The following is a 27,674-nucleotide window of genomic DNA, read 5'->3' on the forward strand; positions in this document are numbered from 1 at the left end:
GAGAGATGGATGCCAAGGTACTTGTGTGTGTGAACTGATTCTAAATTTGAATTGTGGAGAGTGTAAGTGTGATGGATGGGGTTGTGCGCTCTGGTGAATCTTAAAAGTTTGCATTTGTCTGGTCGGAAGTGCATCTGCCAGGTGCGTTCCCACCGCTCGAGGGCGTCGATCCAAGTCGTTTTGTAGTAGTCTGCAGTCGTCACTAGTCTTTACTGCTCTAAACAGTAAACTATCGTCGGCAAATAGTCTAGGAAAAGAAAAAGAAGAAGAAGAAGAAAAAGAAAAAGAATAAAGAAAGAAAAAGAAGATGAAGACGAGGAAGTGGAGGAAGAGGAAAGAAGAAAAAGAAGTGAAGAACTCAGGCCAAGACTCAGAGTCATGGCTGGACGAGGCGGACCAGGGAACACCGCAGCATATTAATCCAAATTCCCTGACAAATACAGATTGAGTCACAGGTACGTAGTGTTGTAATGGTCCCTTGTGGTGTGTGGAGGGGGGAAGGTGTGTGTGGCGGGGAGCAACGTGGTGGGGCGTGTGCAGAGGCGGAAGGAGGGTGGAGGGAAGGCGGGGCTCGATCAGCTGACTGGTGGGCGCGGTCAGCTGATCATAGTGACGGGGAGGGACTCTTGACAACTTTTTTTTTTTTAAGTTGACATTTCCCCGTGCCACAGCCTTCCCCACCCGTGCTGCCCGCCTGTCATGAGGGCGAGGACAGCTGCTGGCGCTGAGGCGTCGGGCCCCGCACACGGAACACTAAAGTTGTTATAGGTAATGATTAGTGAGTTGTGCCCCTTTTCTGTATATTTTATTTTCTGTATATTTTTAATCATATAGGTATATTGTATTTGTGGTATAATATTGTAACTTTTATAATACTGTACTGGGATCTGCTGGCTACTCTGCTTAAATTACTGTCTTGCCTTAAAACAGGGACTCAACTGGAAATAAGTTTGACAACTTTAGTGGGTTATCCTTGTAAGAGTTAGCATGTTGTCACTGTATTGTCTTATCAGTCACAAAATATAACCATTTTCTAACTAAAATCAATCAATCATCAATCAATCAGTCTGTCTCAGCCACTTTTTCTTTCTTTTGAGGTGCTTCTTAGGTCCTCCTTGGTTCTTCTGCACACTTATATACGGTAATTATTGAGTGTCATTGCTGTGCTCCCCCAAAAAAGAAAGGAAAGACATAAAACACAGTGCCTTGTGCACCCGATAATCAGCCACGGGCTTTTCAGGGGTCAATTGTATTACCTCTTTAATCTTGTCACAGTACTCTACTGAATGTCTTACAGGGCAGAGTGCTTGTCCATTTCAGCTGTCAATATTTCAGTCTTAACAACTTTTTGTAAAGCCATTCTGTTAACTGTTCACACCCTGGCCCTGCACCTTCACCCACAATGCCAGTCAGTCTGCCCTGACCACCAGGAAGTGGCTGTGTTTTGGTGTCATGAATCAACACATTCCTTCCATGTGTGTTGCAGTGAGCCGCAGTGGCATGGTGGGGCATGGTAGGGTATGGTATACCTTCAGTATTTTTAAAGAGATGTGCCCCCTCCATTAGTTATCCTTTGCTCTTGTTGTTCAGAAAATCTCTTTTATGAATGCAAGTCCCATCAGACTGGAAAGATGCTAATGTTATGCCACTGTACAAGGGTGGAACCCATTCTGATCCCCTCAACTACAGACCAATCAGTTTGACATCAGTGTGCTGTAAATCTTTTGAAAGAATAATTGTGTCTCAACTTACTTCTTATTTGGAAGATAATAACTTACTTTCACAGCATCAGTATGGTTTTAGATCGGTTAGATCAGTTTTCGAGCAACTGCTGCATACTTATGACTGTGTGACTCATTTCTTTGATAGTGGTATGTCAGTGGATATGATATTTTTTGATTTCAAGAAAGCTTTTGATGTTGTTAATTATAGATTATTACTCACAAGGCTGTCTAGTATTGGGATTGGGGGGTGTTTGCTGGGATGGCTGAAAGACTATTTGAGTGGGAGAAAGATGCAAATAGTTGTCCATGGAAGTAAGAGTTATAGAGCGGATGTAAGCAGTGGTGTTCCCCAAGGGTCTGTAATTGGTCCCTTGCTTTTTCTCATTTACATTAATCATGTTGTTTCAGAACTAAACTGTAAGTTTTGTTTATTTGCTGATGATCTTAAATTATACCTAGCTACTGAAATTTCTAAGTCTAACCAATTAATTTCTCACAGTATTTTGCAGAGTGACAAACACTACAACACAAGCAGCTCTTGGGGTTTATCTTTCTCAGTTGGTAAATGTGCCAGAATGAACTTTTGTAGGAATTTCCTTTATGCTCCTGCTCCTTTACCATATTTTATTGGTAACCAACCCATACAAGATGTAGATAACTATAAGGATCTTGGGGTCAGGGTGGATTCCTCCCTAAAGTTTCATTTGCATGTGAGAGAAATCACTGGCAAGGCTGGAGGCATTGGTTACAGTATTCTAAAGGGTACCCTTTGCAGATCTCCTGATTTCATGAAGGCAGTTTTTATCTCGCATATTCGCCCTATCTTGGACTTTGCCTCTGTGGTTTGGTTCACTGGTTATACAGGAGACATTAGGCTTTTGGAAAATGTTCAGAGGAGGTGGACCAAGAAAATTACCGGTTTCCATGATCTGCCATGTACTGAATGTCTCACTAGATTGAGTCTTTATTCCATTAAAGGAAGATTAATTAGAGCTGATCTCATTATGGTGTTCAACATTCTGAAAGGGTTTTGTCCGAATCTAGGTCACCTCTTTGTTAGAAATCTCAACAGAGACACAAGAGGCCACTCCTTTAAGCTTTTTGTTCCTCGTTACAACACTGATGTTCGAGCTCGTTTCTTCTCAGTGCGGGTCATTAGCATTTGGAATAATTTACCCGAATCAGTTGTCGTGGTGAATTCTGTTAATGCTTTCAAACGGCATCTCCACACTTCTCTCGGTCAAATTTTGTATGATTTTGATTGACTTTGGGTTGTTGAGTATCTCTTTGACTTGTAAACTTGTGTCCTGTGCAGTGGCTGTGCTGTGCTGTGTCTCCACTCAGGATTGCTAACCTGACTATATATGGCAGTTGTTTGTGTGGTCTTGGTGATGCCACATTAGCCAACCATCAGAACATCTAAAGGACAATCTACTTGCTGTCTTGGTTGGAGGCGTCACCTGATTCTAGATGGGGTTCTCCCCATCTAGGTAAGAAAATCTAGGTAAGAAAATGGACCAGCTCACAACTTGTTTGTGGTCACCACTAAAGTGTGGCTCATGTGCAGCCTCTCATAGAAATACAAAAATTACATTTCTCGCCACAAAAAAGTGGCAGCCACTGGCCACTGAAAACGTCATGCCCATAGGTTGGTGATTTGGTTAAGTCAACAATTAAGGCCTCTCTCTCAGTTTTGCTGACTTGAAGAGGTTCTACAGTTTTTATTGTGTGTGTGTGTGTGTGTGTGTGTGTGTGTGTGTGTGCATTGTTCATATTCTTTTCCCTAATTTATGTGTTTTCACTTCCAGGATTGTGCTGTTTCTGAGCTGCCACCACCACCACCACACACAGCTGACTGCCCGACCTGCGTTTGGGGTCCAGGAGTCTCGTCATATCCAGCTTTGTGTGTCAAGTATCATGGATGTTATTTTTGCTTCCACTCTGTCCTAAGTTGATGCATTCATCACTGAGCCAATGTCTTCATCTACGTATGTTTGTACAGTTTCCCTCCAATTTCCTGAAGTTAAATTTCCTTTTTTTTTCTATTCGAATTTCAAGATCATGGAACTTTCATGCGACCACTATTGTAGAGACTGATTGTTGTTCACAGGCCGTCCACTTGTTTGTTGTGTGTATTCTAACATCCATCCCTGGTCTTACCTCCCATAATGGTTCTTCTTGCACTACAAACTGTCTCCTTGTGGCAGGTCTCCCAAGCCAGAGTGAGCTGCTGCAGGCTCTCTTGATTACACTGGGGAAGACTAATTTTGAAGGACAGGATGAGAGGAACAAGGAAATCTATTTATCAATCTATGGGGCATTCAGGATTGGAGCTTCGACTTGTTACCTCAGTGTTCAAGAAGTCAAGCGGGAGTGAACCTCTTTCCTGGAGCCAGAACATCTCCGTCCTTCACTCATAAGACTGTGCGGTGCTTGGTAAAGGTAATGTGTTATGATGTGCCTTGTCTTGCAGTAGTAGTACTAGAAGTTTGTGGTGTATGTTCGCCAATTTGTATGGACCAATCCAATAGGTCTTAATAGCTATTTGTTTACCTCCACTGATAAATGGCCCGTAATGAGTAATGAGCATGTAATGTAATGAGGATATATTGTTAGTTTCAGAAATAACAACTTGATCATAAAAGAGATCCCCCCAAAACAAGAGTATTTGTCTTCTTTAATTATAAGTATCATGAAATTATTTAAGGAATGTTGTTCACTCTATGATGGTAGAATGTCCGGTCTCACTCGCAACATACATAATACTTTTCCTTTGCCTTTATCAATTGATGCAAGTATTTCCTTTATGCCTCAGCTCTCTACCATTGATGTTGACACTAGTACTACCTTAGTATTACTCTCATTCACCATATTTTTTTCATGCTGGGAGGACTATTTGAACTGGTGCACATGAATTGGCGAACATACACTATAACGTGATGATGGCTGATTGCATTTTCTGGTATATAAAGTGATCTGAAGGGTTTGGCAAGGCTCTTCATCACCCAGAGGAACCCCATAACCTCAGAGTGTAGAGGTTAGGATTTCATATCAAGAAAGAAAACGTCATGGAGGATTATGTTCAACCCCAGAAGGAAAAATAATGACGTCAAACAAAAATACAAAGAAAGAAAACGGCTAAATTTTGGGATAATTTTTTAGAGGATCAGAGGTCGCCTTATACACCAGAAAATGCATTATACTCTGTTATTGTCTAAATCAGCCAGGGTGCTCACTCATCTTATGCATACCTCTGTTTTTAGTCTCGTCCGCAACTAGTGTATATTGTCCTTACTCCTCTCCTGCCCTACTATGTATTATTCTCATACCTCTTCATATTTATCCTTCTTTCCTTCACTCTCCTCCATAACTATAGTGTTCATAGGTATTCATTTACAGGCTAGTTGTGTAAGAGTGTACATTCTCCTTACCCTTCTGCCTTACTGTATATTATTCTCTTATTTCTTTCCTTCTATATATCCTTTTTTTCTAGTCTCCTCCATAACTACAGTGTTCATGGGTATTCATTTATAGGCAAGTTGTGTAAGAGTACGTTGACAATAGTAGCAATGGTTGTATCCTAACACCATGTCACTCAACCCTAACACTTTACGTCACCCATCACCAGGGCCCCACCATGAGCAGGCAGACACGTGCTCACTGGTGGCTGTCTATATGTGGTGATGCTCTGGCTAATGGTGAGGTCCTGTGTCAGTGGTGCGTGGCATGGTAGTCAGACAGCGATCACCAGAGCCATGGAATAGGAGAGTTTGGCCACTATCACAGGCATAAAGAAAGGAGAGAAGTAGATGGTGGGAGGTGAGGAAAGAAGCCACTCAACACTAATACAAAACCTCACCCACAGACAGACACCGGTAAGCCTGTGTCTGCTCATGGTTGGGCTCTGGTGAAGGGTGACATAATGTGTTGGGGTTGAATGGTGTGGTGTTAAGATACAACCATTTTTAAATTTTTCTTATTACGTGTTTCGCCTATAGTGCTGGTAGACTTTCCTCAGAGGCCTGGTGGTTGGCCCAAGCCCGTCATGGCGCAGGCTATTTTTATAACGCCGCCATTTATTCTTGGCTCATGCTGCCCCCCCGGAACTCATTCTTGATTCACTTGGACGGTTTCTTCTGGAGTCCAGGTTAGTGGGTGGTCTTCAGGACAGCATGTGGGTAGTAGTCTTAGGCCACTCGGCAGTGACTGAAAAATCCCAGGTGGTAGCGTGGGGATTCGAACCTGTGTCGTCCTGCACGTGGTGAATGCAGGGCCCGCACGCTAACCACTGCCACTGCCTACCCAATATTGTTGACGTACACATTGACAGAGCTTATCTATACAAATGAGTGTATATATGAACACTGTAGTCATGGAGGAGAGTAGAAAAGGATATATAGAAGGAAAGAGATGAGAGAATAATATACAGGAGGCAGGAGAAGAGAAGGAGAGAATGTACACACTCTTCTTACACAGCTAGCTCATGAATGAATACCTCTATAAACACTGTAGTTGTGGAGGGGAGTGTAGGAAAGAGGGATAAAGATGGAAACCAGTAAGATAATAATGTATGGTAGGACAGGACAAGAGGAAGGAGAAAATACACTGTACTTCTGGAGGAGAATATAGACTAGAGAGATATAAAACAAGAGAAGTAAGTAGAAGCAGCTGTAGAAAGGAGAATAGGGAGTACATATATATCTTTTCTTCCTTCTTTCCCTTCCTCAGTCAGTGCTGCCTTCCCTCCTCTAACCTTCCTTATATAGTAAAGAGATCATGATGTCTTATAATACTAATAAAAGCCACAAGTTACAATCCAATCTTTTATTCTTCCAACCAGACATTACAGGTAGAAAATCGTGTCTTCTTAGCATCTCCGTCGTGAGTTGCGTCCTCCAAGGCATACCAGTTCCTCCTCCTTCGCCGAGTCATGTCCATCAAGCAAGCGAGGGAATCTGAAGTCCAAGGTAACCAGTGCAGAGTTTGAGTGGAGCGTTGTCAGTTTATCCTACTCAGCTCATTGTATTATCTGACTATGTGGGGGCTCAGGGGGGGGGGTGGGGGGGGTCTGAGAGGGGTTGTAAACATACTGTGGGGTGACATCCTGTGGGTTCCTGAGAGAGAGAGAGAGAGAGAGAGAGAGAGAGAGAGAGAGAGAGAGAGAGAGAGAGAGAGAATTTACATGGATTTACATAGAAAATCAGACCCCATGGTCCAGACTAGGTGGTCTGTCCTTAAACCTAAATATTAAGTTGAAGGAAGTGACGGTCGAGCTTGTTTTTGAAGGAGTCAATCGTGTTACACTGGACCACTGACAGTGGGAGCTTATTCCATTCTTGCACTACAACGTTAGTGAAGAAAAATTTGGTGCAGTCTGAATTTACTTGTCTACATTTGAGTTTTACGCCAAAGTGTCATTGATCATAAACAATGTTGATCTGTCTACATTCGTGAAACCATTAAGTATTTTAAAACATTTGATCAGTTTTCCTTGGTGGTGACGTTTCTCAAGAGAGAACATGTTAAGGGTGGAAAGCCTTTCTTCGTAAGATTTGTTGCGCAAGGAAGGGATCATTTTTGTTTGAGAGAGAGAGAATTATCCATATTATCCGACTTCTGACCCTTAACCCTTAGACGGCAGCAGTATTTGAAGAGTAGCTCCCCCCAAAATGAATTGTCTGTATACAGTCACTGCTGACCTTAGGGCCGTTGCATAAATATAGTTACGCCGCATAATGGATGTTTTAACTGTCGTCTATATATGGATTCTACCACAGTCTAGAAGTGTTGTTATATTTCTGCCATACAAAACTATGAGCCACCCAAAATGCTCTATATATCTCCCTTTGAAATGCCTGAATTTTTAACTTTACTACACTCACACACGACCTCTGCGTGTAACGAAACACACGAGAAATTAATCCAGACAAGGAAAGGTTTGCCGGCGCCAGGATCGAACCCGCGACCAGCGTAACGGGAGAGCCACTCCTTTACCAGTTGGCCAAAGAGGTACGCCCCTGGCTAAGTGGGTTATGGGAGGCTCGCCCATCAGGCAAGTCAGCACTACACCTTTAGTATAGCTAACCCTGTGTGCTGTGAATGATTTTTAGGAGCCCCTCAGAACTCTATATCCTTCCTTTAATCGTTCCTAACACCATCCTATTCTCTTATTTCCCCCTTCATGGTATTTCCTCTTCGTCTTTTACTCCCTTCCCCCTTTTCCTTCTCTTCTATCTCTCAACCCTTTACCTTTCTCCTTTCCTAGTTTCTCAACCTCACTCTTAACCTTCCTCCCTCTCCTCTCTCCTTTCCTTCTCACACTTTAATCCTGATGACTAATAATGATACAGGTGCCAATGTATAAGATCATTAAGTCCAATTAAGAAACCACGCACTTGACTCTCCATACGACTCTGCACTTGTTTCCTTGAGCCTTAGATTCCCTCACTCACTCAATGGACAGGACTCGGCAGAAGGGAAACTGGCATGCCTGGTGGACACAACTCACGAGGGAGGTGGTGGTGGTGATGATAGTCAGTGTAGAAGAGGCTGACCATCCTTATAATAGTTCTTGAAGGTCACTCGCATCCACATCTTCATCTGCAGCATCCACATCTCCCACATCTTCATCTGCAGCATCTACATTTTCATCTGCAGCATCTACATTTTCATCTGCAGTATCAACATCTGAAATACCAAGTCCGTATCAGCACAGAAGACCTTTGTGTGTGTGTGTGTGCAGTCTCTTTCCATCCCTACAAATCATCTTTAGTCTGTCTACCTTATATTTATTTGTCTGCCTATCCATAATTTCCATCCCTACCTATCTTCTTTAGTCTGTCTGCCTTCTATTCACTTGTCTACCTATTCATTCTCCATCCCTTCTGGTGCTAGATGCAGTATCTAAAAACAAACAAAAAAACCACACACTTGTCTTTTCTTTATTCCTTCCTTTCTACACTCACCTCCCATCATCTACCTGTGTACCCTTTCTTACTTTTTATTTTACCATCTACCTGTTTCCTCCTTTACTTTACTTTCTTCCACTTGTTTCCTTCTCTTCCTTTGTCCCCTCCTCTGCTTCCTTTCCTTCTCTTTCTTCTCCCAGGTGTTGTGAATAATACCTTTCTACATGGCATCCAGTGTTGCCAATCCTGCAAAACAAGACATCAATAAGTACAAAATATGAAAGAAAATAGATATAGTCCCTCTTCCTCTTCTTCTGTCCCCTTTCCACCCTTTTTTCCCCTTCCTTTTTCCTCCTTTCCCTTTTCTTCTTCCTCAGCTCCCTCTTCCTCAGTCTCCTTATCCATCTCCTCCTCTGCTCCCTAACCTGCCAACTTTACTTTTTCCTCCTCCTCCTGTATCCTTTTCCTCCTCCTCTCCCTTCCCTCCCTCTCTCTTCTCCTCCTTCTCGCATCTCACCTGTTGAACAAATGGAGAGACAGGAAAAATAGATGAAGCTATAGTGCAAAATATTAAAGGAAATGCAGATAAAAGATATAATATTATGATACGAAGGAAAATAAAGATGAAAAAAATAAGGAAAGATATATTAATAGTTGTGCAAAAAGATTTCCTGATAAAAAAAAGATTTAAAAACAGGTTAATGATTTAGAGAGAGAGAGAGAGAGAGAGAGAGAGAGAGAGAGAGAGAGAGAGAGAGAGAGAGAGAGAGAGAGAGAGTAAAATTAATCACTTATGTTTACGACGGCAATAACAACAGAACAAGGATCATAACCATCGCTCTTTTATCACCATGTACCACTGACAGTTAAATAAACAATGAAAATAAAGTATATGAATAAATTGAAACTCTTTGCCTTCCATCCTCGAGAAAATGAGAATGAAAATACGTGGCCCGGTGCTCATCTCCGTCGCACTAAACCCTTGAACACCGAGGCCAAGCGCAGTCTTAATAAGCCATAGTTACCAATACCCCTGCAACACAAGCCTCTCAACACTCCACAACACTTTCCAGGATGAGTTTGATTTTTATATCCCTCAACACAAGACTCACAACACTTCAGGACACACTGTTAAGCCCCGTTCACACTGTGCGACTCTGGGCCACGACAACCCAGCGACTCAGGGTGCATTTGAGGTCTTGGGTGTGAAATATTGACGTGAAAGGGTCGCACATGTTAGGAAAGAGGTCTAGAAACGATCGCGGATGCTGATTCGGGACAGTGTGAAGGGGGCCTAATGTCGGTATTCTCAGACGCTTCCACCTCATATCAACTATTTACAAAGGCCGAAAAGAGAGAGAGAGAGAGAGAGAGAGAGAGAGAGAGAGAGAGAGAGAGAGAGAGAGAGAGAGATGTAAGAATTAGGAAAGAAAAACGAAATGAAGAAAGAATTGTGAAAGGATTGGGAGAAAGAAGTACGCAGACCAGATGGTGGAGGAGGAGGAGGAGGATGAAGAAGGAAGAGGAGAAGGCGGAGAAATAGTAATAGGAGGGAAAAAAATAATGGGCATAAGAAAAACTAAAAACAAAGACAAATAGATAAACATTTTTCTTCTAAGTTTAGTCTTCTGTTCTAAAACGCTTCCTACTTATCCGTCTTTTCAATAATTTTATCTCTTCCTTCCGAACCTTCATACTCTCCCTTCCTCTTTCTCTCCCTCCCTTTCTTCTTCCATTTCCTCCCATTCTAACTACTCCTCCCTTATATTATGCTCGTATGCCTTCCTTTTCCTCCCCCTCCTCCTTTCCCTTCTCCCCTGCCCCTCCCCCCCCTCCTCCTCCTCCTCCTTTCCCTTCTCCCCTGCTCCCCCTCTTCCTCTCCTCCTCCTCCTCCTCCTCCTCGTCCTCGTCCTGGAGTGCTTCCCAGTTTACCTCCTCTCGCGGACGGTCTCTCATGTTTGTTCAGAGGCATATCTCCAGCAAGGGACGGTCATCATGTTGTTTGAAGTATTATGCGTGTACCCATTGTGTTGAAATCTCTCTTTCTCTCTCTCTCTCTCTCTCTCTCTCTCTCTCTCTCTCTCTCTCTCTCTCTCTCTCTCTCTCTCTCTCTCTCTCTCTCTCTCTCTCTCTCATTTACTAAGCATAATTACATGACATTACATAATAACATGGAATAGGCATTATACAACTAAAAGTTACCTGTAAGGTTCCGAATAGCCATCTGTAGTTCACACACACACACACACACACACACACACACACACACACACGACAGTTTCCCGCCTTCGTCACCAGCACGCATCGTCACCATACAACTGATGCATCGTCTCTACCACCACCACCGCCTTCACTCCACCAAACTTTTGGGAAACAGTACCATCTCACTTCGCACAAACTTCTGGTCAAGGCCTTTACCTAACTTTTTTTAATTCGTCTGTGTCTTCTGCTGCACATCTCTTCAGTATCGCCACCTCTGCCTCGAGGGAGCAAGTGAGCGCCAGTCTCAGGGCCGACCGCCTCGCCGAGACCTCCAGCGCAGGGTCTGCCGTTCTCCCCACCGGCAGATTCAGCCTGGGGGTGGAGGCGCTCGCGTGATTCCCTTACAGCAGAGACACACACGATGACGGGTCTTGCTAGGCATGATTCCAGTGATTCTCACCATGCCCGTCGGAAGGATTTAGTTTCCGGTCTCCCCTTCCCTGATTCGACACCCTAGCATGACCCCCATTGCTGGGTTCACAAAATCGACACCCCAGGATAATTCCGCTGGGATGTAACTCAACGCCCCCAGGATGACTCCCCCATCGCTGGGATATGTAACTCAACGCCCCCAGGATGACTCCCCCATCGCTGGGATATGTAACTCAACGCCCCCAGGATGACTCCCCCATCGCTGGGATATGTAACTCAACGCCCCCAGGATGACTCCCCCATCGCTGGGGTATTAAACTCAGGGCCCCCAGGATGACTCCCCCATCGCTGGGATATGAAACTCAACGCCCCCAGGATGACCCCCATCGCTGGGATATTAACTCAACGCCCCAGGATGACTCCCCATCGCTGGATAGGTAACTCAACGCCCCCAGGATGACTCCCCCATCGCTGGGATATGTAACTCAACGCCCCCAGGATGACTCCCCCATCGCTGGGACATGTAACTCAACGCCCCCAGGATGACTCCCCCATCGCTGGGATATTAAACTCAACGCCCCCAGGATGACTCCCCCATCGCTGGGATATGTAACTCAACGCCCCCAGGATGACTCCCCCAGCGCTGGGATATTAAACTCCACGCCCCCAGGATGACCCCCATCGCTGGGATATTAAACTCAACGCCCCAGGATGACTCCCCATCGCTGGGATATGTAACTCAACGCCCCAGGATGACTCCCCATCGCTGGGACATGTAACTCAACGCCCCCAGGATGACTCCCCCATCGCTGGGACATGTAACTCAACGCCCCCAGGATGACTCCCCCATCGCTGGGACATGTAACTCAACGCCACCAGCAGGACTCCCCACACGCTGGGACATGTAACTCATCGCCCCAGGATGACTCCCCATCGCTGGGATATAACTCATCGCCCCAGGATGACTCCCATCGCTGGGACATGTAACTCATCGCCCCCAGGATGACTCCCCCATCGCTGGGACATGTAACTCATCGCCCCCAGGATGACTCCCCCATCGCTGGGACATGTAACTCATCGCCCCCAGGATGACTCCCCCATCGCTGGGACATGTAACTCAACGCCCCCAGGATGACTCCCCCATCGCTGGGACATGTAACTCAACGCCCCCAGGATGACTCCCCCATCGCTGGGACATGTAACTCAACGCCCCCAGGATGACTCCCCCATCGCTGGGACATGTAACTCAACGCCCCCAGGATGACTCCCCCATCGCTGGGACATGTAACTCAACGCCCCCAGGATGACTCCCCCATCGCTGGGATATGTAACTCATCGCCCCCAGGATGACTCCCCCATCGCTGGGACATGTAACTCAACGCCCCCAGGATGACTCCCCCATCGCTGGGACATGTAACTCAACGCCCCCAGGATGACTCCCCATCGCTGGGACATGTAACTCAACGCCCCAGGATGACTCCCCATCGCTGGGACATGTAACTCAACGCCCCAGGATGACTCCCCATCGCTGGGATATAACTCATCGCCCCCAGGATGACTCCCCCATCGCTGGGACATGTAACTCAACGCCCCCAGGATGACTCCCCCATCGCTGGGACATGTAACTCAACGCCCCCAGGATGACTCCCCCATCGCTGGGACATGTAACTCAACGCCCCCAGGATGACTCCCCCATCGCTGGGACATGTAACTCAACGCCCCCAGGATGACTCCCCCATCGTTGGGTTCCCGTCTGAATTTACATTTCTTACATTCTTTACATTTCTAAAAACCATTACATGTATCAGTAATTTGTCTAGAAGCTATTATTTAAATGAAGGTGTCTGGGCGTAATGAGGTACTGGATTCTTGCCATGTGCGTCCCAACAAATGTTATATCGACTTCATTTGTCCGTCACCGTCAAAGTCACTACCATAACTTTTCCAATGACGTCACTGAAGAACGTGTACTCGAAAATTTCCCCAGTAACTAACACTACTCAGATTTTACCTTCTCTGGCCATTCTGAGGTCGCTCCTACATTACAGGAAGCTTAACCAGAATGTCTTTATCTCAGCACTCTGTGGCCAAGGTTCCTCGCCAACATCGTCACTGTGGTCGTGATTTTATTTGACGTGTGTTATTGTATCAGCAAGGCTTAAGGTTTATACTCCTAACTCAATAAATAACTTGCACCTGCCAGGAGAGGTGCCATATTTCCTCGTAAAGTTTGCTGCGAGCTGATTGGTTGAAATCACAGTGTTCGAATAACACCATCGTATTGGCTATTATTGTCAGGTAATGTGAGTCAAAACTTGTTCATCAACTCAAGTTTATCCCTTTGCTATGTTATGGCAATTATGATCAATTTCAATTTTTCCTTTTCTTTTTTTCATTTTCCTCGTGTCTCCTCGTTCTTATGTGTTCCATCCGGATTTCTTCACTTATTTAATATTTTCATTATTTTCATTGTTTGTCTCTTTCCTTTCTTCTCTACATCTATTACTTTCTCCCCCTCGTTATGAATTTCCTAGTTTCGTTTCGCTTACTTCTCCTTTCCCTCCCTCCTTCATTATTGGTTCCTCAACGCTTCTCTTCGTCCCTCCCTTTCATCTTTTTAATGTCTTTCTTCTCTTCTCCTCACGTCTGTTACTTCCTCTCCTCTTCCTCTCATCTCTCTCTCATTTTTTCCCCTCGGTCCTCCATCATTGCTACTCCTTCAACTTAATTTTTCATCTTTTTCACCCTAATGTTTTTTTTCTTCCCGCTCATCCACAAGATTCTTTCCTTTCTTTCCCTTCTTCATTGCCGCGGCCGTCCTTCCTTCCCCCTCCCTCCCGAACCATCATCCATTATCTTCTCTCCTCCCGGACTCTTCTCTCATTTCCTTATCTAATGGTGTTATATTTTTTTTCCTTCTCTCTAAGCTGCTATATTTTCTTCCTTTCCACACTTTTATTCTTTTACATCTTCCTTTTCTTTTCATTCTTTCTTTCCTGTTATCCTTCTTTCCTTGCCTCCTGTTTTTTTCTCTTGTCCTGGTATTCTTTTCTTTCTATATTTTTCTTTATTAACTGCTTTCCAATTTAATTTTTTCCACATTCTCTTCATCTCAGTTTTTCATTTCCACCTATTTTCTCTTCCCTTTCCTTTTTTCTTTTCGTTCCAATTACCTTATTTATATCTTTGTCATTTTATTCGGTTTTTTTAATTTTCCACTCCTTTCCTCAGCTACTTCCATTTTCTTCTTTTCTTCTAATTTACATTCCCTCCTCTTTACCCCATTCACATCACTTCATGTTCTCTCCTCCTCCTCCTCCTCTTCTTCCACCTCCTCCTCCTCCGCTTCCCTGTCATTATTCTCCTTTCCTTTATATCCCTTTTTTTTCTCTCTTCTTCCCCCTTGTTATTTTTTTTTCTATTTTTATTACTTACTTTATACCCTCTTCTCCTTCCTGCCGCATCTTTCCACCCTTCCTCCACTTCTCCCTATTCTCCCTTTCCTCCCTCCCTCCCTCCCTTCCTTTCCTCCCTTCCGGCGTGGCTGCGTCAACTTCCCTCCCTTAATTCTAATTGGTCTGACATTCGCCGCGTGATGGACGACGCGGGTTCGAATCCTCACGCTACCACTCGGATTTTTCAGTCACCGCCGAGTGGCTTAAAACTACCCACATGCTGTCCTGAAGACCACCCATCAACTCGGACTCTAGAGGAAGCCGTCCATGCGAATCAAGAACGAGTTCCGGGGGGCAGCATGAGCCAATGCAAGATGGCGCCACTATAAACACTCGCCTGCGCCAGAACGGGCTGGGCCGACCATCAGGCCCCACCTGGAAGAAGCCTTGGGCCGACCATCAGGCCCCACCGGGAAGATGCCTACCGGCGCAATAGGCAACAACGTAAAAAAGAAAAAAAAAAAAAAAAAAAAAGGATTAAATGAGAAATAATGAGGCCTTGGTGGAGGCTTTCCTCTCTCTCTCTCTCTCTCTCTCTCTCTCTCTCTCTCTCTCTCTCTTGGTCATGAAATTTTGATACAAGAGAGAGAGAGAGAGAGAGAGAGAGAGAGAGAGAGAGAGAGAGAGAGAGAGAGAGAGAGAGAGAGAGAGAGAAAGTCGCGACACATCCATAAATTTAGCATTGAATAAGTAATGAAACACAATATACTGATGGAGTGTGGCTGCAAACAAATCCGTGTGCTTGCAGGAGACGGGGGACAGGTGCAACAAAGGTGTAACAAAGAAAGGTTAGAATGACGAGTTACTCTAGCCTCAGAAAGTATGTGATGATTATTATTATTATTGTTGAGTTAAAAGTCGACGGCGGACACGAATTGGGTATCACGACACCTCTCCTCTCGAAATTGACCCCTCTTTCGACCACCTCTCTGGAATCTATTTAGGAGCAGCGAGTAGCGGGCTTTTTTTATTGTTTCCTTTTTTTGTGCCCTTAAGCTGTCTCCTTTGTTGTAAAAAATAAAAAATAAAAATAAACGAATCTATTTTTTATTTAACGTCACGATACTATGAATGCAAAGTTAAAAATCACATGAGCTTCTTTTATGCATTGTCCGTGTTGTGATGGCAGGAGGTGACCTAATAGACGAACAAAAAGCACCCTATATATTCAGACGAAAAACAGAATAATCTTGGTGATGTTCAGTGTTTATGCCTAACGGTGTTCACATGGAAATGGTTCTTCGAAATTTGGTTCAGTTGGTTGACACCATTATCTCTTCTCTCTAGCTTATTTAATACCACTGCAGAAGAGCGAGGTAATCAGTCGTTGCTCACGTTTAATTATGATACCTGTTAAAACTCATAAAATTTAAAAGATGTAGGACATGTAAAATGCTATTCACTCACCTCCTTTATATCTTCCTCCCTTCTTCTCTTAATTCCTTCCTTCCTTCCTCCTTGACCTCCTCTATCTCTCCTACTTATCTTAATTCCCCATCCTTCACTCCTGCGGAGGATAAACGGAGAGTCCTGCTCCTCCTGCTAACAAGGGCAATTAAGAGAGAGAGAGAGAGAGAGAGAGAGAGAGAGAGAGAGAGAGAGAGAGAGAGAGAGAGAGAGAGAGAGAGAGAGAGAGAGAGAGAGCAGGGGCGCTCTATTAATGGTCAGAAGTAAAAGGATCGAAGGAAGGAAGGAAGGAAGTCAGAAAGGAAAGAAGGAAAGAACAATTGAATGAATGAAGGAATGAAGAAAGAAAGAAAGAAATGAAGGAAGCAAGGAAAGAAGGCTAATTGCCACGTTAAATCTTATCCTGAGAGAGAGAGAGAGAGAGAGAGAGAGAGAGAGAGAGAGAGAGAGAGAGAGAGAGAGAGAGAGAGAGAGAGAGAGAGAGTGTCCGTTTGGGAGAGATACTTGGAAAAGAGCAAGGGAGAGAGAAACAGAGACAAGCATGTTTTGGGAGGAAGGGAAGGAGGGAGGGATAGATGCTTGGAAGAGAGAGCGAGTAAGGGAAACAGAAACAGGCCCGAGAGGGAGAAAGAACGCAAGGGAGAGAGAGACAGAGACAAGCATGTTTTGAAGGAAAGAGGGAGGGAGGGAGAGCTTATCAGGGGAACAGGCTCGGCAGTCATGATGCGAGTACCAATACGACAAATACATTCAAAGTGAGATTAAATAAACTTATGGATAGTGATGTTAAGTGGGGTTAGGTTCACAGGAGCTGCCTTGCATAGGTCTACTGGCCTCTTGCAGACTCCTTATGTTCTTATGTTCTCCTTATCTCCCTCTCTCCCCCCTCCTCTCTCCGTGCGCTGCTATTTCCCCCCCCCCCCCCCTCTCTCTCTCTCTCTCTGCTTCGCTTTTCTCGCTCGGCAGATTCGAACCACGAGTTGGAAGTTGAATCACGATCTTTTCTTAATTATTACCCTTAAATTTAACTATTACTCATTATTATTACCCTTATACAAAAGACTCACCAATAACACACACACACACATACACACACACACACACCTATAACCATACCTTTCAATTTAACATGTACAGTCCAAGTCGCGTCCCTGTGGCTCATCTTGGCAGGGCAGGGAGGTAGGAAAGAGGGCGGGGCAAGCTACTGAAGGGCGGCAGGGGCAAGGAAGGGAGCGAAGGGCGAATATATAGGAGCTACGCCAACACACGTATATGTCCCATGGCGTCCGGCACAGCACTGACCTCTCGGCTCTCGTGTTTTCGCCGCTAGAGGGCCAGGAAGAAGAAGGGAGATGCCAGAGGTTACAATATTTTTAATTTATTCTTCTTTATTCTCCTTTACGTCCCCTTGTAATGCACCTAAACCCAGCAGGAAGGTAAGATAAGAAGAGGTAGATGATTCATAAGGAAATGATATGAAGATAATGATAGCATCAGAGGTTTCAATATTCTCCTTTTTATTCCGCTTCGAGATGTGAACGAACCAGCAGGAAGGCAAGATAAGAAGAGGTAGATGATACTGTGAACATTTTAAAGGAGGATGACATATTTTACTTCCACTAATAAGACGAAAAACGAAGACAATGCATAATGAAACGAGACACATAGCAACAACAGACTCGAGAAAACACACGAAACAAAAGCGAAGCGAGAGTTGAAACATTAAAAGATTCACATAATATAATACAAGGATCAGGCACTTATGTGTTTACTTTGTAGAGATAAAGTTAGCGAATATAAACCAAAATTGGGAAGGAAGAATTGAAATATTAAGATCTATAACACATTTCTTGAGGCGTCAACGTGAGAACAGGGATTAGACACTTATTGTTTTGCTTCCTCTATCGAAATTAAGTTAGAGAATAAAGACAGACACAGAATATAGACAAACACAAATTAAAGATAAAGACAATGAAGACACAAAGACATATTGCAGTATAGAGAGATCTTGAAAATAATGATCGAGACCAGGCACTTGTCTTCCTTCGTCCAGACCAAGTTGGAGAATAAAACAAAACATAGACATTATAGTACAGAATACTTGAAAACAGACGAGATACACAGCTCTGTTATAATCTAGGAGTGGAGGGGCAAGGAAGATGAGGGGAGGAGGTAATGATGGAACAAGGGAACGGACAGGTAAAGGAGAAAGAGAGAGAGAGAGAGAGAGAGAGAGAGAGAGAGAGAGAGAGAGAGAGAGAGAGAGAGAGAGAGAGAGAGAGAGAGAGGGGAGAGGAGTGACAATAACATCATTAATATATACAGAAAAAAAGAATGAAATAATTAATTATCTATCGACATAAAAAAAAAAAAAAAAACGAACAAACAATCTATCATCCATTAAACACAAGAAAAACACGTTCGTAACAATCTCTTATCACCACACACAACACCGCTAATTCACCACACTACTTTAACCACACTAACCCACACCATGCGATAATAACCACACCACTACCACCACCACCACTACCACTAACACCACTCCCACAACTCTATCACCACCACCACCACCACTAACCACCTGTCACACCACTACCACCACCACCACTACCACTAACACCACTCCCACAACTCCATCACCACCACCACCACCACTAACCACCTGTCACACCACACCACCACCACTACCACTAACACCACTCCCACAACTCCATCACCACCACCACCACCACTAACCACCTGTCATACCACACCACCACCACTACCACTAACACCACTCCCACAACTCCATCACCACCACCACCACCACTAACCACCTGTCACACCACACTACAGCACTACATTACCACCACCACCACTACCACCACTACCAATACTCCACCACCACCACTAACCAACCAACCACACTACACCTCATCAATCACCATAATCACCAACCAACCACACCTTAATTTCACCACCACTCTCCCTATCACACAACTCCATGGGCGTCCAGAAGGGAGGGGGGGGGGTAAGGAGGGGCAAGTGACCTCTCTTTTGACCACTCTTCTAAACTCTTTTTCATAGGGGCAGTGATTAGCGGACTTTTTTTTATATCTCATTATTATTTTCTTTGCCCTTGAGCTTCTTCCTTTGTTGTAAAAAATAGTGTTGTCACCCCTTGGAAATCTGTTATATTCCCATTAACACTCGATCGTTTGCAGGTTAAAACAGAATTATTATTTTCAGAACCTCAGGAGGACGTTTGGTGCTGCAGGTATTGGTAACTGTGAGTGCTACTGCCTTGTGGTTCACCAATGTAAATATGAAATGTAATGTATATAGGTAATGGACCTATAATTATAACGTATTGGCTTTGACCTCTCGCCCCCCCCCCCCCCCCCCCATTCAAAAACTTCTTACGGACGGCCACGGACACCTCCTCATACACTCATCCTTCCCAGATTACTCGAGGGCGGAGGAACATCGGGATAGTACTCAGGAATCGAGGGTGAGGTGGAGAAACTCTTTTTCTCGCTGTGAGCCGACGAAGACGAGGCCGAGGAGGAGGAGGAGGCGGCGGCGGAGGAGGACGGAGGTGAGGCGGACGAGGAGACGGAAGGAGAGGCACATGAGGAGTATATCGACGCGGCTGCCACCATCCCCGCTGCAGCCGTCGTCGTAATAGCAGGAGAAGTAGCAGTAGAAGAAGTAGTTGAGCCTCCGTCCATGCATTCTTCGGGGTTGTGGCCTTGGTAGACGGAGATGTACCCGCTCATACTTCTAAGTCTCATGCGGTACACGAAGTCCAGGAGGTCGAGGGAGTTCTTGCGCGTCACCGTGTCCAGTTCGACGATTACCATGTACGAGAAGAGTTTGGCGTGGTGCCTCGAGCGTCGCCGGAAGAATGAGAGTTTCTTGAGGCCCAGGTCGTCGTCTATGTTGCAGTAGATGAACAGCGCGCCCGTCCACTCCTTCCAGAGCTTCTCCATTTTCTGTGACGGGACGTTGGGGAAAGAGAGATCGGGAAGGAAGATGACGAAGGAGGGGAAGAAAGGAAGACAGAGGGAGTGTTAGTTTATCGTATTGGACCTCACCATCTGACTGCATCAATCTATCGTACTGGCACTCACCTATCCATGCATGCATCCATCTATTCTCTCGTTAAGATATCTATCGTACTGGCACTCACCTATCCATGCATCCATTTATACTCTCGTTAAGATATCTATCGTACTGACACTTGCCTGCGCCATAACGGGCTGGGGCAGACTACTAGATCCCACCAAGAAAGCCTACCGGCGCCGTATGCTGAAGGTAAAATAAAAGCGTACCGGATTTAGGTCCCCGTCCAGCGTCATGAAGCCCAGCACGATGTAGCACCTGGCCCACTGCGAGGGGTCACTAGGGCAGGTGACGAGGAGCTCCGGGACCCACGCCAGCACCTCCTCGTATTCACCTGAGTGTATTGGGGAGGAGGGAGACAATGGTTCTGTGTTCGCCTGATCCTAACACCAAACAAAAAGAAAAACATCAAATATAACACTGTTCCACCATGCTCACCCTGATGGAGAATGCAGTCGGGGCCGAGACTCGCCTCCAGACGCCGGTAGTCCCCTGTGGGTACGCCGCCCTCGGGGATCGCACGCAGGTGTATCACGGGGAACTGGACTGCAGGTGTGTGGGAGAGAGAAGAAACAGGTGAGCAGAGGTAAGGAGAAATAGATGTAACATAGGTATACACAATAGAAAATCAGATAAACAAGAAAAGAGAAGAAAACAAGAAAACTGACAATGTGGAAAGGCGAGGAAAGGTAAGTGAGGAGACAGATAGACAAATAGATGTAACATAAAACAATAGAAAATCAGATAAAAGATAAACAAGAAAAGATAAGAAAACAAGGAAACTGACAATAAAACAAAACAAAACAACAAGAAAGCAAAGAACACAAACCAAACCAAAATAATAGAGAAAATCAGAAAAAAAGAGGAACAAAAGAGAAAAAAATTGCAATAGCAGGTAACTCAGCCAGGGATTATAAGGTTTCGCACTTATCAACCCTCGCAGGTGAAGCAATTAGTGAGGGAGAGGTAAGAAGAAGAGGAGGAGGAGGAATACATAGGAAGAACAGACACCAGAAGACCTATCGGTCTATGGCGAGGGTGTCTGTTTACTACCGCTACTACTAGTAATCTACGTGTGGTAGAACAGGACAGAATAGATGAAGGCTCCTCCCCACCCACCTCTCCCTCCGGCAACGTGCCGGCAGGAAATAGTTAGAAGAGAACACCATGTACCTTTAAGGAAGAAAGGGACATGGAAATTTTACAGTAAAGAGAGAAATAAGAGGAAATTACTACCCTTAACTTACACTACTGGTAACCTAAGCTGTGGGAAAAAAATGGCTTCATTACATAAGAACATAGAAACACAGGGAGACTTGAAGAGGCCGAGTGGCCTACACAGGGCAGCCCCAGAATCCCCCCTAATACTCACGATGGGTGAGGTGTAGTTTCAGGGGCACAGGTGGAGGCTTGATCCTCGTTTTACCGGCAGTACTAGGCACGCACCAGTACCCTGTCACCTTACTGCACCCACACCTCACTCCATCTGTCATGCGGACATTAACTGTTGCTTTACTCTATTGTTAACTTACGCTACTTGCAGTCTAGGTTGTGGGGGAGAATAATATGGATTTAAGTTGAGGTCTTGCTGCAATCTGTCTGAAAACATGCGAAGAAGGGTCAGTATAATCTTATAGTTATAGTATAGGCAAGTTACGGAGCGCTGGAATTTGTTTGGCTGTTCGTCGCTGTATCTTTTCTAGCAAAACTTGATCTTTTATATAATTCGGTGACCAGAACTGAACGGCGTATTCTAGGTGTGGTCTTACAAATGCTAAATATAATCTCTTCATAAGTTCGGGTGATTTATAATCAAAGTTTCTTGAGATTAATCCCAACATCATATTGGCTTATTTACTCGCTGCAGAACATTGATCACTCATTTTAAGAGTGTTACTGATAATGACTCCAAGATCTTTTTCTTGTTTTACTTCGCTGAGCTCATGTCCTTGAATCTGATATTTAAAGTTAGGATTTTTTTTCACCTATGTGCATTACTTTACATTTATCTACGTTAAAACTCATTTGCCATTTTTCGCTCCAGTCAGCAAGTCTTATTAAGTCTGATTGAATATTCTTTCAACTCTGACTGTTCATTACCGTACCTCCTAATTTGGTGTCGTCGGCGAATTTGGCTACTTTTGATAGGATATCAATTTCTAAGTCGTTCACGTAAATTATGAACCTTGGGGCACGCCACTGGTGACGGGTTGGCAATCCGATGCTTCACCATTAAGAACTACACGTTGTTCTCTGTCGGTGAGCCAGTCATGAATCCACGCACATAGATGGTCGTTAATACCGTGGGAACGCAGTTTTGAAATAAGCCTAACGTGAGGAACTTTATCAAACGCTTTCTGAAAATCTAAGTAAATTACGTCATATGGTCTTCGGGCGTCCCAACTTGTATAAACATCGTTGAAAAAGGTTAATAGGTTGGTAAGGCAAGACCGATTACTACGAAATCCATGCTGACTATCAGTTATCAAATCATTTATTTCAAGGAAAGTGATCATTTTATCCCTGATTATTTTTTCGAATAGTTTAATTAGGACAGACGTAAGGCTGATGGGAGGAGGAGAAGGAGGAAGAGGAGGTACTACAGAGAAAAGAAAATGGAGGAGGTTGTAAAATGGGGTTAAAAATAGGAGGCGGAGGAGGAGGAGGTATTACACAGAAAAGAAAATGGAGGAAGTTGTAGAAGAGGGTTGGAAGAGAGGGTTAAGAGGAGTAGGAAGAAGAAGAAGAGGAGGAGGAGAAGGAGGAGGAGGAGGAGGAGGAGGAGGAAAATAGGGTGAGGAGGTATTATGAAAGGGAGAAGGAGAGAGAGAGAAAAAGTTAAGAAGCCCTCCACTATACCCCCCTTCTCTCTCTCTCTCTCTCTCTCTCTCTCTCTCTCTCTCTCTCTCTCTCTCTCTCTCTCTCTCTCTCTCTCTCTCTCTCTCTCTCTCTCTCTCTCTCTCTCTCTCTGTTAGGTCCAGGCGAATCTTTAGTCACGGAAAATAAAGTCGCACGTAACTAATCTTTTTCTTCTTTTTTTTGCTACGGGGATGTTGTTCTTTACCGACCTGGCTAGTTCTTTACCGATCTGGCTAGTTCTTTATCGATCTGGCTAGTTCTTTACCGACCTGGCTAGTTCTTTATCGATCTGGCTAGTTCTTTACCGACCTGGTTAGTTCTTTACCGATCTGGCTAGTTCTTTACCGATCTGGCTAGTTCTTTACCGATCTGGCTAGCTCTTTACCGACCTGGCTAGTTCTTTACCGACCTGGCTAGTTCTTTACCGATCTGGCTAGTTATTTACCGACCTGGGTAGTTATTTACCGATCTGGCTAGTTATTTATCGATCTGGCTAGTTATTTACCGACCTGGCTAGTTTTTTACCGATCTGGCTAGTTCTTTACCTACCTGGCTAGTTCTTTACCGATCTAGCTAGTTCTTTACCGACCTGGCTAGTTCCTAATGCTACTCCACTGCTTCCTACTCACTCACCTCCGATTTCCAGGCCCTTGAGGAGGTCACCCGTTGCAAGGAGCGGGTTGGCCACGAGTTTCCCGAGCCAGGTGAGATACTGCTTGCTCTTCACCTCTCTCTCCGGCAGGGCGAGGGTGGGCAGCCGGCGGAATCGAAGGTGAGGCCGTTGTTTGGTGGGCGCCTTGTGGAGGATGAAGGAGATGGAGAAGGCGCCCCTACCCCGCTCCTCCTGTGGTGTGGAAGGTGGTGGTTGGTGGTGATGGTTCTGGTGGTGGTGTGTGTTGGTTGTAAGGGCGTGGGGATAGAAATGAGAGCTGGAAGAGACGGAAAAAGTGGAGTGAAGAAAGAGAAGGGAATGGACCGAACGAAGAATAGAAAAAGAGAGAGGAAAGGGGAATGGAAGAAGAGGGAGGAAGGGGAAAAGGGAGAAAAAGAAGGAGAGGAAAGAACGAAGAATAGAAAAAGAGGGAGGAAAGGAAGTGGAAGAAGAGGGAGCAAAGGGGAATGGAAGAAGAGAAAGGAAGGGGAAAAGGAAGAAAAAGAAGAAGAGGAAAAGATAAATACAAATAGATTGGTGGAAAAAAAAATCTCCAGATGGACTAACCTAACCTACCTTCCCTTCCCTTCACTCTTACCTAATACCCCTTACCTGCCCTCTAACCTTACCTAAGCTAACCCTATCTTATCCATTCTACTTTCCTTTCAGCCTTATCCAGCCCTACCCTAACCTAACCTACCTTCCCTTCCCTTCACTCTTACCTAATAATCCTTACCTTCCCTCTACCCTTGCCTAACTAACCCTATCTTATCCATTCTACTTTCCTTTCAGCCTTATCCAGCCCTACCCTAACCTAACCTACCTTCCCTTCCCTTCAATCTTACCTAATACCCCTTACCTTCCCTCTAACCTTGCCTAACTAACCCTATCTTATCCCATCTACTTTCCTTTCAACTTTATCCAGCCCTACCCTAACCTAACCTACCTTCCCTTCCCTTCAATCTTACCTAATACCCCTTACCTGCCCTCTAACCTTACCTAAACTAACCCTCACCTGGTCTTGGAAATTGGCGGGTCGTGGTCCGGGCGGCGTGCGAGGAACAGACGGGGTCCAGATCGAAGGTGCCAGCGACGCCTTCCTCCGCGTGATCAGCAATTCCACCAGGCTGTTCATTCGCGAGGAGCCGGGCGTGGCCACAGTCTTGATCTTGTTCCAGTTCTCCGACGACGACAGGCTGGACGACCTCGAGAAATCGCTCTTCCGCCGGTGAACTGGGAGGAACATGTCTTGGGAGTTGAGTCGCTGCGGTGGAGGCGGTCGTGAGTGTGGTTTTACAGGCGAAGGAGGGATGGACTGATGTGACTTGCTGATGGATACCTGCTTCACTAATTGGGGTCTGTTTGGCGGTGATGCAGGTGGTGGTGGCGGCGATGCAGGTGGCGGTGGTGATGTTCCATGCGGTGGTGGGGACGTTCTTGAAGGCGGTGGTGCTCTCGTTCTGGGAGGTGAGTCTCTGAGGTCCACCGGCGTCGTTCTTCTGTGGGAGTCGATGGAGAGCCCGTGTTGCATGGCTCTGGTTAGCTCATCGTCTCTTTGAAGGGTCACGTGATGGTCATCCCTCAAATCAATGCTCCTGAAGCCCTGTTGGTCCCTGGAGAGGCTAAAGTTAAGAGACACTGTACCGCTTCGTTTGTCTAGGCTTCTTCGGGCGGCCATTCTCTGTTCCCCGGTGCTCCTGAAGGCCTCACGTCGCTCCTGTAAAGTCTTCGTGTCCCTACGCTCCAACGGGACACTTCTGGGATTCATTCTTTCTTGTGGGGGATTCCTAACGTCCTCGAGGGAATCATCCAGCGGGGGGAAAGGTCCTCCATCCTCCTCGACGAACGTAACTGAGCTTTTTCTGCCTTCGGGTCTTTGAGGAATGGTGATGCTGCCGCCGCTGCCTCGCCTCTGCGCCTCGGCTTTGGTGGACCGGCGGCGAAGAGAGACCTTGAAGTTGACGAGTTTCTTCTTCTTGACGTTTTTGATGATGGCCGGCGGCGCGAGCTCCTGTTTGAGGCGGCGGTGAGGCCCGAGCTCGTAGATGTTCCGATCCTCCTCTGTCATGTGTGGGTCCATTGCGTGCAGGAGGAGAAGAAGAAGAAGACAAAGACGACGAAGAAGAAGGAAGAGGAAGAACAAGGGTGATTAAACGAGATGATATTGGAGAACAGAGAAGAGGAGAGAGAAGAGAAGGGAACAGAAGAGAAATGAAGGAGAGGAGAGGAGGAGACGAAGAAGGAAGAGGAACAAGAATGACTAGACGATATGGTAGGAATAAAAGATGGAAAAAGAGAAGAGTGAAGAGGAGAGGAAGGAAAGGGAAGAGAAACGACGGAGAGAGGAGAAGAAGACGAGGAGAAGGAAGAGGAGGAGAAACAGGAGGAGGAGAAGAAAAGAGGAAGGAAAAGGGACGAGGGTGATTTTTTTCTTATCTTCTTCGTTTTCTGCTTCTTTCTTTATCTTTCTTCGCTCTTCCGAAGTCTCTTTATTTGTTTGTCGACGTTTCCCTCCTGTTTTACTTTTCCTCGTCTCTCCTTTGTTTTTCCTCTCTTCGTTCGTTCGATTATTTTTTCGTTTATTCTTCGTTAATGTCTCCTTCCTCCTCCACTTCTTCTTCTTCTTCTTCTTCTTTTTCTTCTTTTTTTTTTTCTTCTTCTTCTTCTTCCTTGATTTGTACAGACTCTGAAATAAAAAAAATAGAAACATTTTAAAAGTCTTCTATTTCTTCACTCTCCTCCTCCTCCTCCTCCTCCTCTTTTTCACCCTTCCGTAAATAGTAACTCCTCCTCTTCCTCCTCCTATTAACCCTTGTCTTACTGTCTTAACTTCCCATCCCCCCTCCTCCTCCTCCTCCTCCTCCTCCTCCGCCTTCTTCGGCGTATAGGGAAGCAGTACAAGGAAGCCGTGACCCTGTCCTGTATAGTCTCAGTATAGACCTTGTATTTTTGTTGTTGTTGTTGTTGTTGTTGTTGTTGTTGTTGTTGTTGTTGTTGTTGTTTTCTCTATCCACATAATTCTTCCAACATCTATTTTTTCTTTTTTTTTTCGTTTTGTAGTTCTATGGCAAGATTGTTCTGATATATATAGATATATATATATATATATATATATATATATATATATATATATATATATATATATATATATATATATATATATATATATATATATATTTTCTTTTAGTTGTCTGTCTGTCTGTCTATTAATCTGTCTTTCTATTAGTTTGTCTATTTATCTATTGTCTATTAAAACTTTATTATTGAGCGTACCTATACTTTTTTTAATCATTCGATGTGTGTGTGTGTGTGTGTGTGTGTGTGTGTGTGTGTGTGTGTGTGCGCGTCAGACCGAACACAAGAGCAGCCTTACAATGGACACACACACACACACACACACACACACACACACACACACACACACACACACACAGACAGAAACACGCACTCAACATACAGTTAAATGACCTTTCATATCTTCTGTACTTAAAGATAAAAAAATAAAAATATCAATTATAATAATAATACTTAACACAAAAAATAACAAAAAAACAAACAAACCCCTGAACACTTAAACCTTACTAATAAAAAAAGAATATAAGTAAACAAACAAATAAAAACACAAGGTAAAAACAAACAAAACAAACAAAAAACAATAGAACACGTATATAAATCACCTTTTCTTCACACCAATCAACACACACACACACACACACACACACACACACACACACACACACACACACACACCTGTCCTTTCCTTTTCACTCTCTATCTCTTCAAAATCTCACGTGCGGAGCCTTCAAACAAAACAAAGAAAAACAGGATCACAACACAAACGAGACGAGACACAGAGAGACTGAGACAACTGGAAGGAGGAGGAGGAGGAGACCACGATGACGACACCCTCCCTCCACGGACTTCGAAG

The 27,674-nt window shown here is 44.7% G+C and overlaps 1 protein-coding gene and 1 long non-coding RNA gene across 6 annotated transcripts; one reads left to right on the forward strand and one right to left on the reverse strand.

Moving 5' to 3' along the window:
- The first annotated feature begins 538 nt into the window (after nt 1-538).
- LOC127000762 (uncharacterized) lies at nt 539-9,415 on the forward strand. The gene is made up of 3 exons (XR_007754493.1): nt 539-768; nt 3,533-4,166; nt 6,565-9,415. It is a non-coding gene; the product is annotated as an uncharacterized LOC127000762 (long non-coding RNA).
- On the reverse strand, nt 7,313-27,674 carry LOC127000760 (uncharacterized). 5 transcript variants are annotated; one of them, XM_050864789.1, is made up of 9 exons: nt 27,497-27,668; nt 24,762-26,432; nt 23,728-23,938; nt 20,674-20,781; nt 20,445-20,569; nt 18,794-20,105; nt 17,245-18,712; nt 8,741-8,878; nt 7,313-8,411 (listed from the first exon to the last, which is right to left on the reverse strand). In XM_050864789.1, the coding sequence occupies exons 2-6, from the start codon at nt 25,824-25,826 to the stop codon at nt 19,554-19,556; spliced, it is 2,061 nt and encodes a 686-aa protein (XP_050720746.1). In that variant the 5' UTR covers nt 25,827-26,432; nt 27,497-27,668; the 3' UTR covers nt 7,313-8,411; nt 8,741-8,878; nt 17,245-18,712; nt 18,794-19,553. The 5 variants fall into 5 exon arrangements, with proteins under 5 accessions (XP_050720746.1, XP_050720748.1, XP_050720747.1 ...); XM_050864791.1 differs by having other exon boundaries at nt 8,722-8,878; XM_050864790.1 differs by having other exon boundaries at nt 7,313-8,878; nt 27,587-27,674.

Source organism: Eriocheir sinensis, chromosome 19, assembly GCF_024679095.1.
Source record: "Eriocheir sinensis breed Jianghai 21 chromosome 19, ASM2467909v1, whole genome shotgun sequence".
Lineage (NCBI taxonomy): Eukaryota > Metazoa > Arthropoda > Malacostraca > Decapoda > Varunidae > Eriocheir > Eriocheir sinensis.

Coding starts and splice junctions, on each gene's coding strand:
- LOC127000760 (XM_050864790.1), bottom strand. CDS start 25,826: ATGGACCCACACATGACAGAGGAGGATCGGAACATCTACGAGCTCGGG. Junction 23,939..24,761: donor CCGCCAATTTCCAAGACCAG/GTGAGGGTTAGT, acceptor TCCACACCACAG/GAGGAGCGGGGTAGGGGCGC. Junction 20,782..23,727: donor CAAGGGCCTGGAAATCGGAG/GTGAGTGAGTAG, acceptor ACACACCTGCAG/TCCAGTTCCCCGTGATACAC.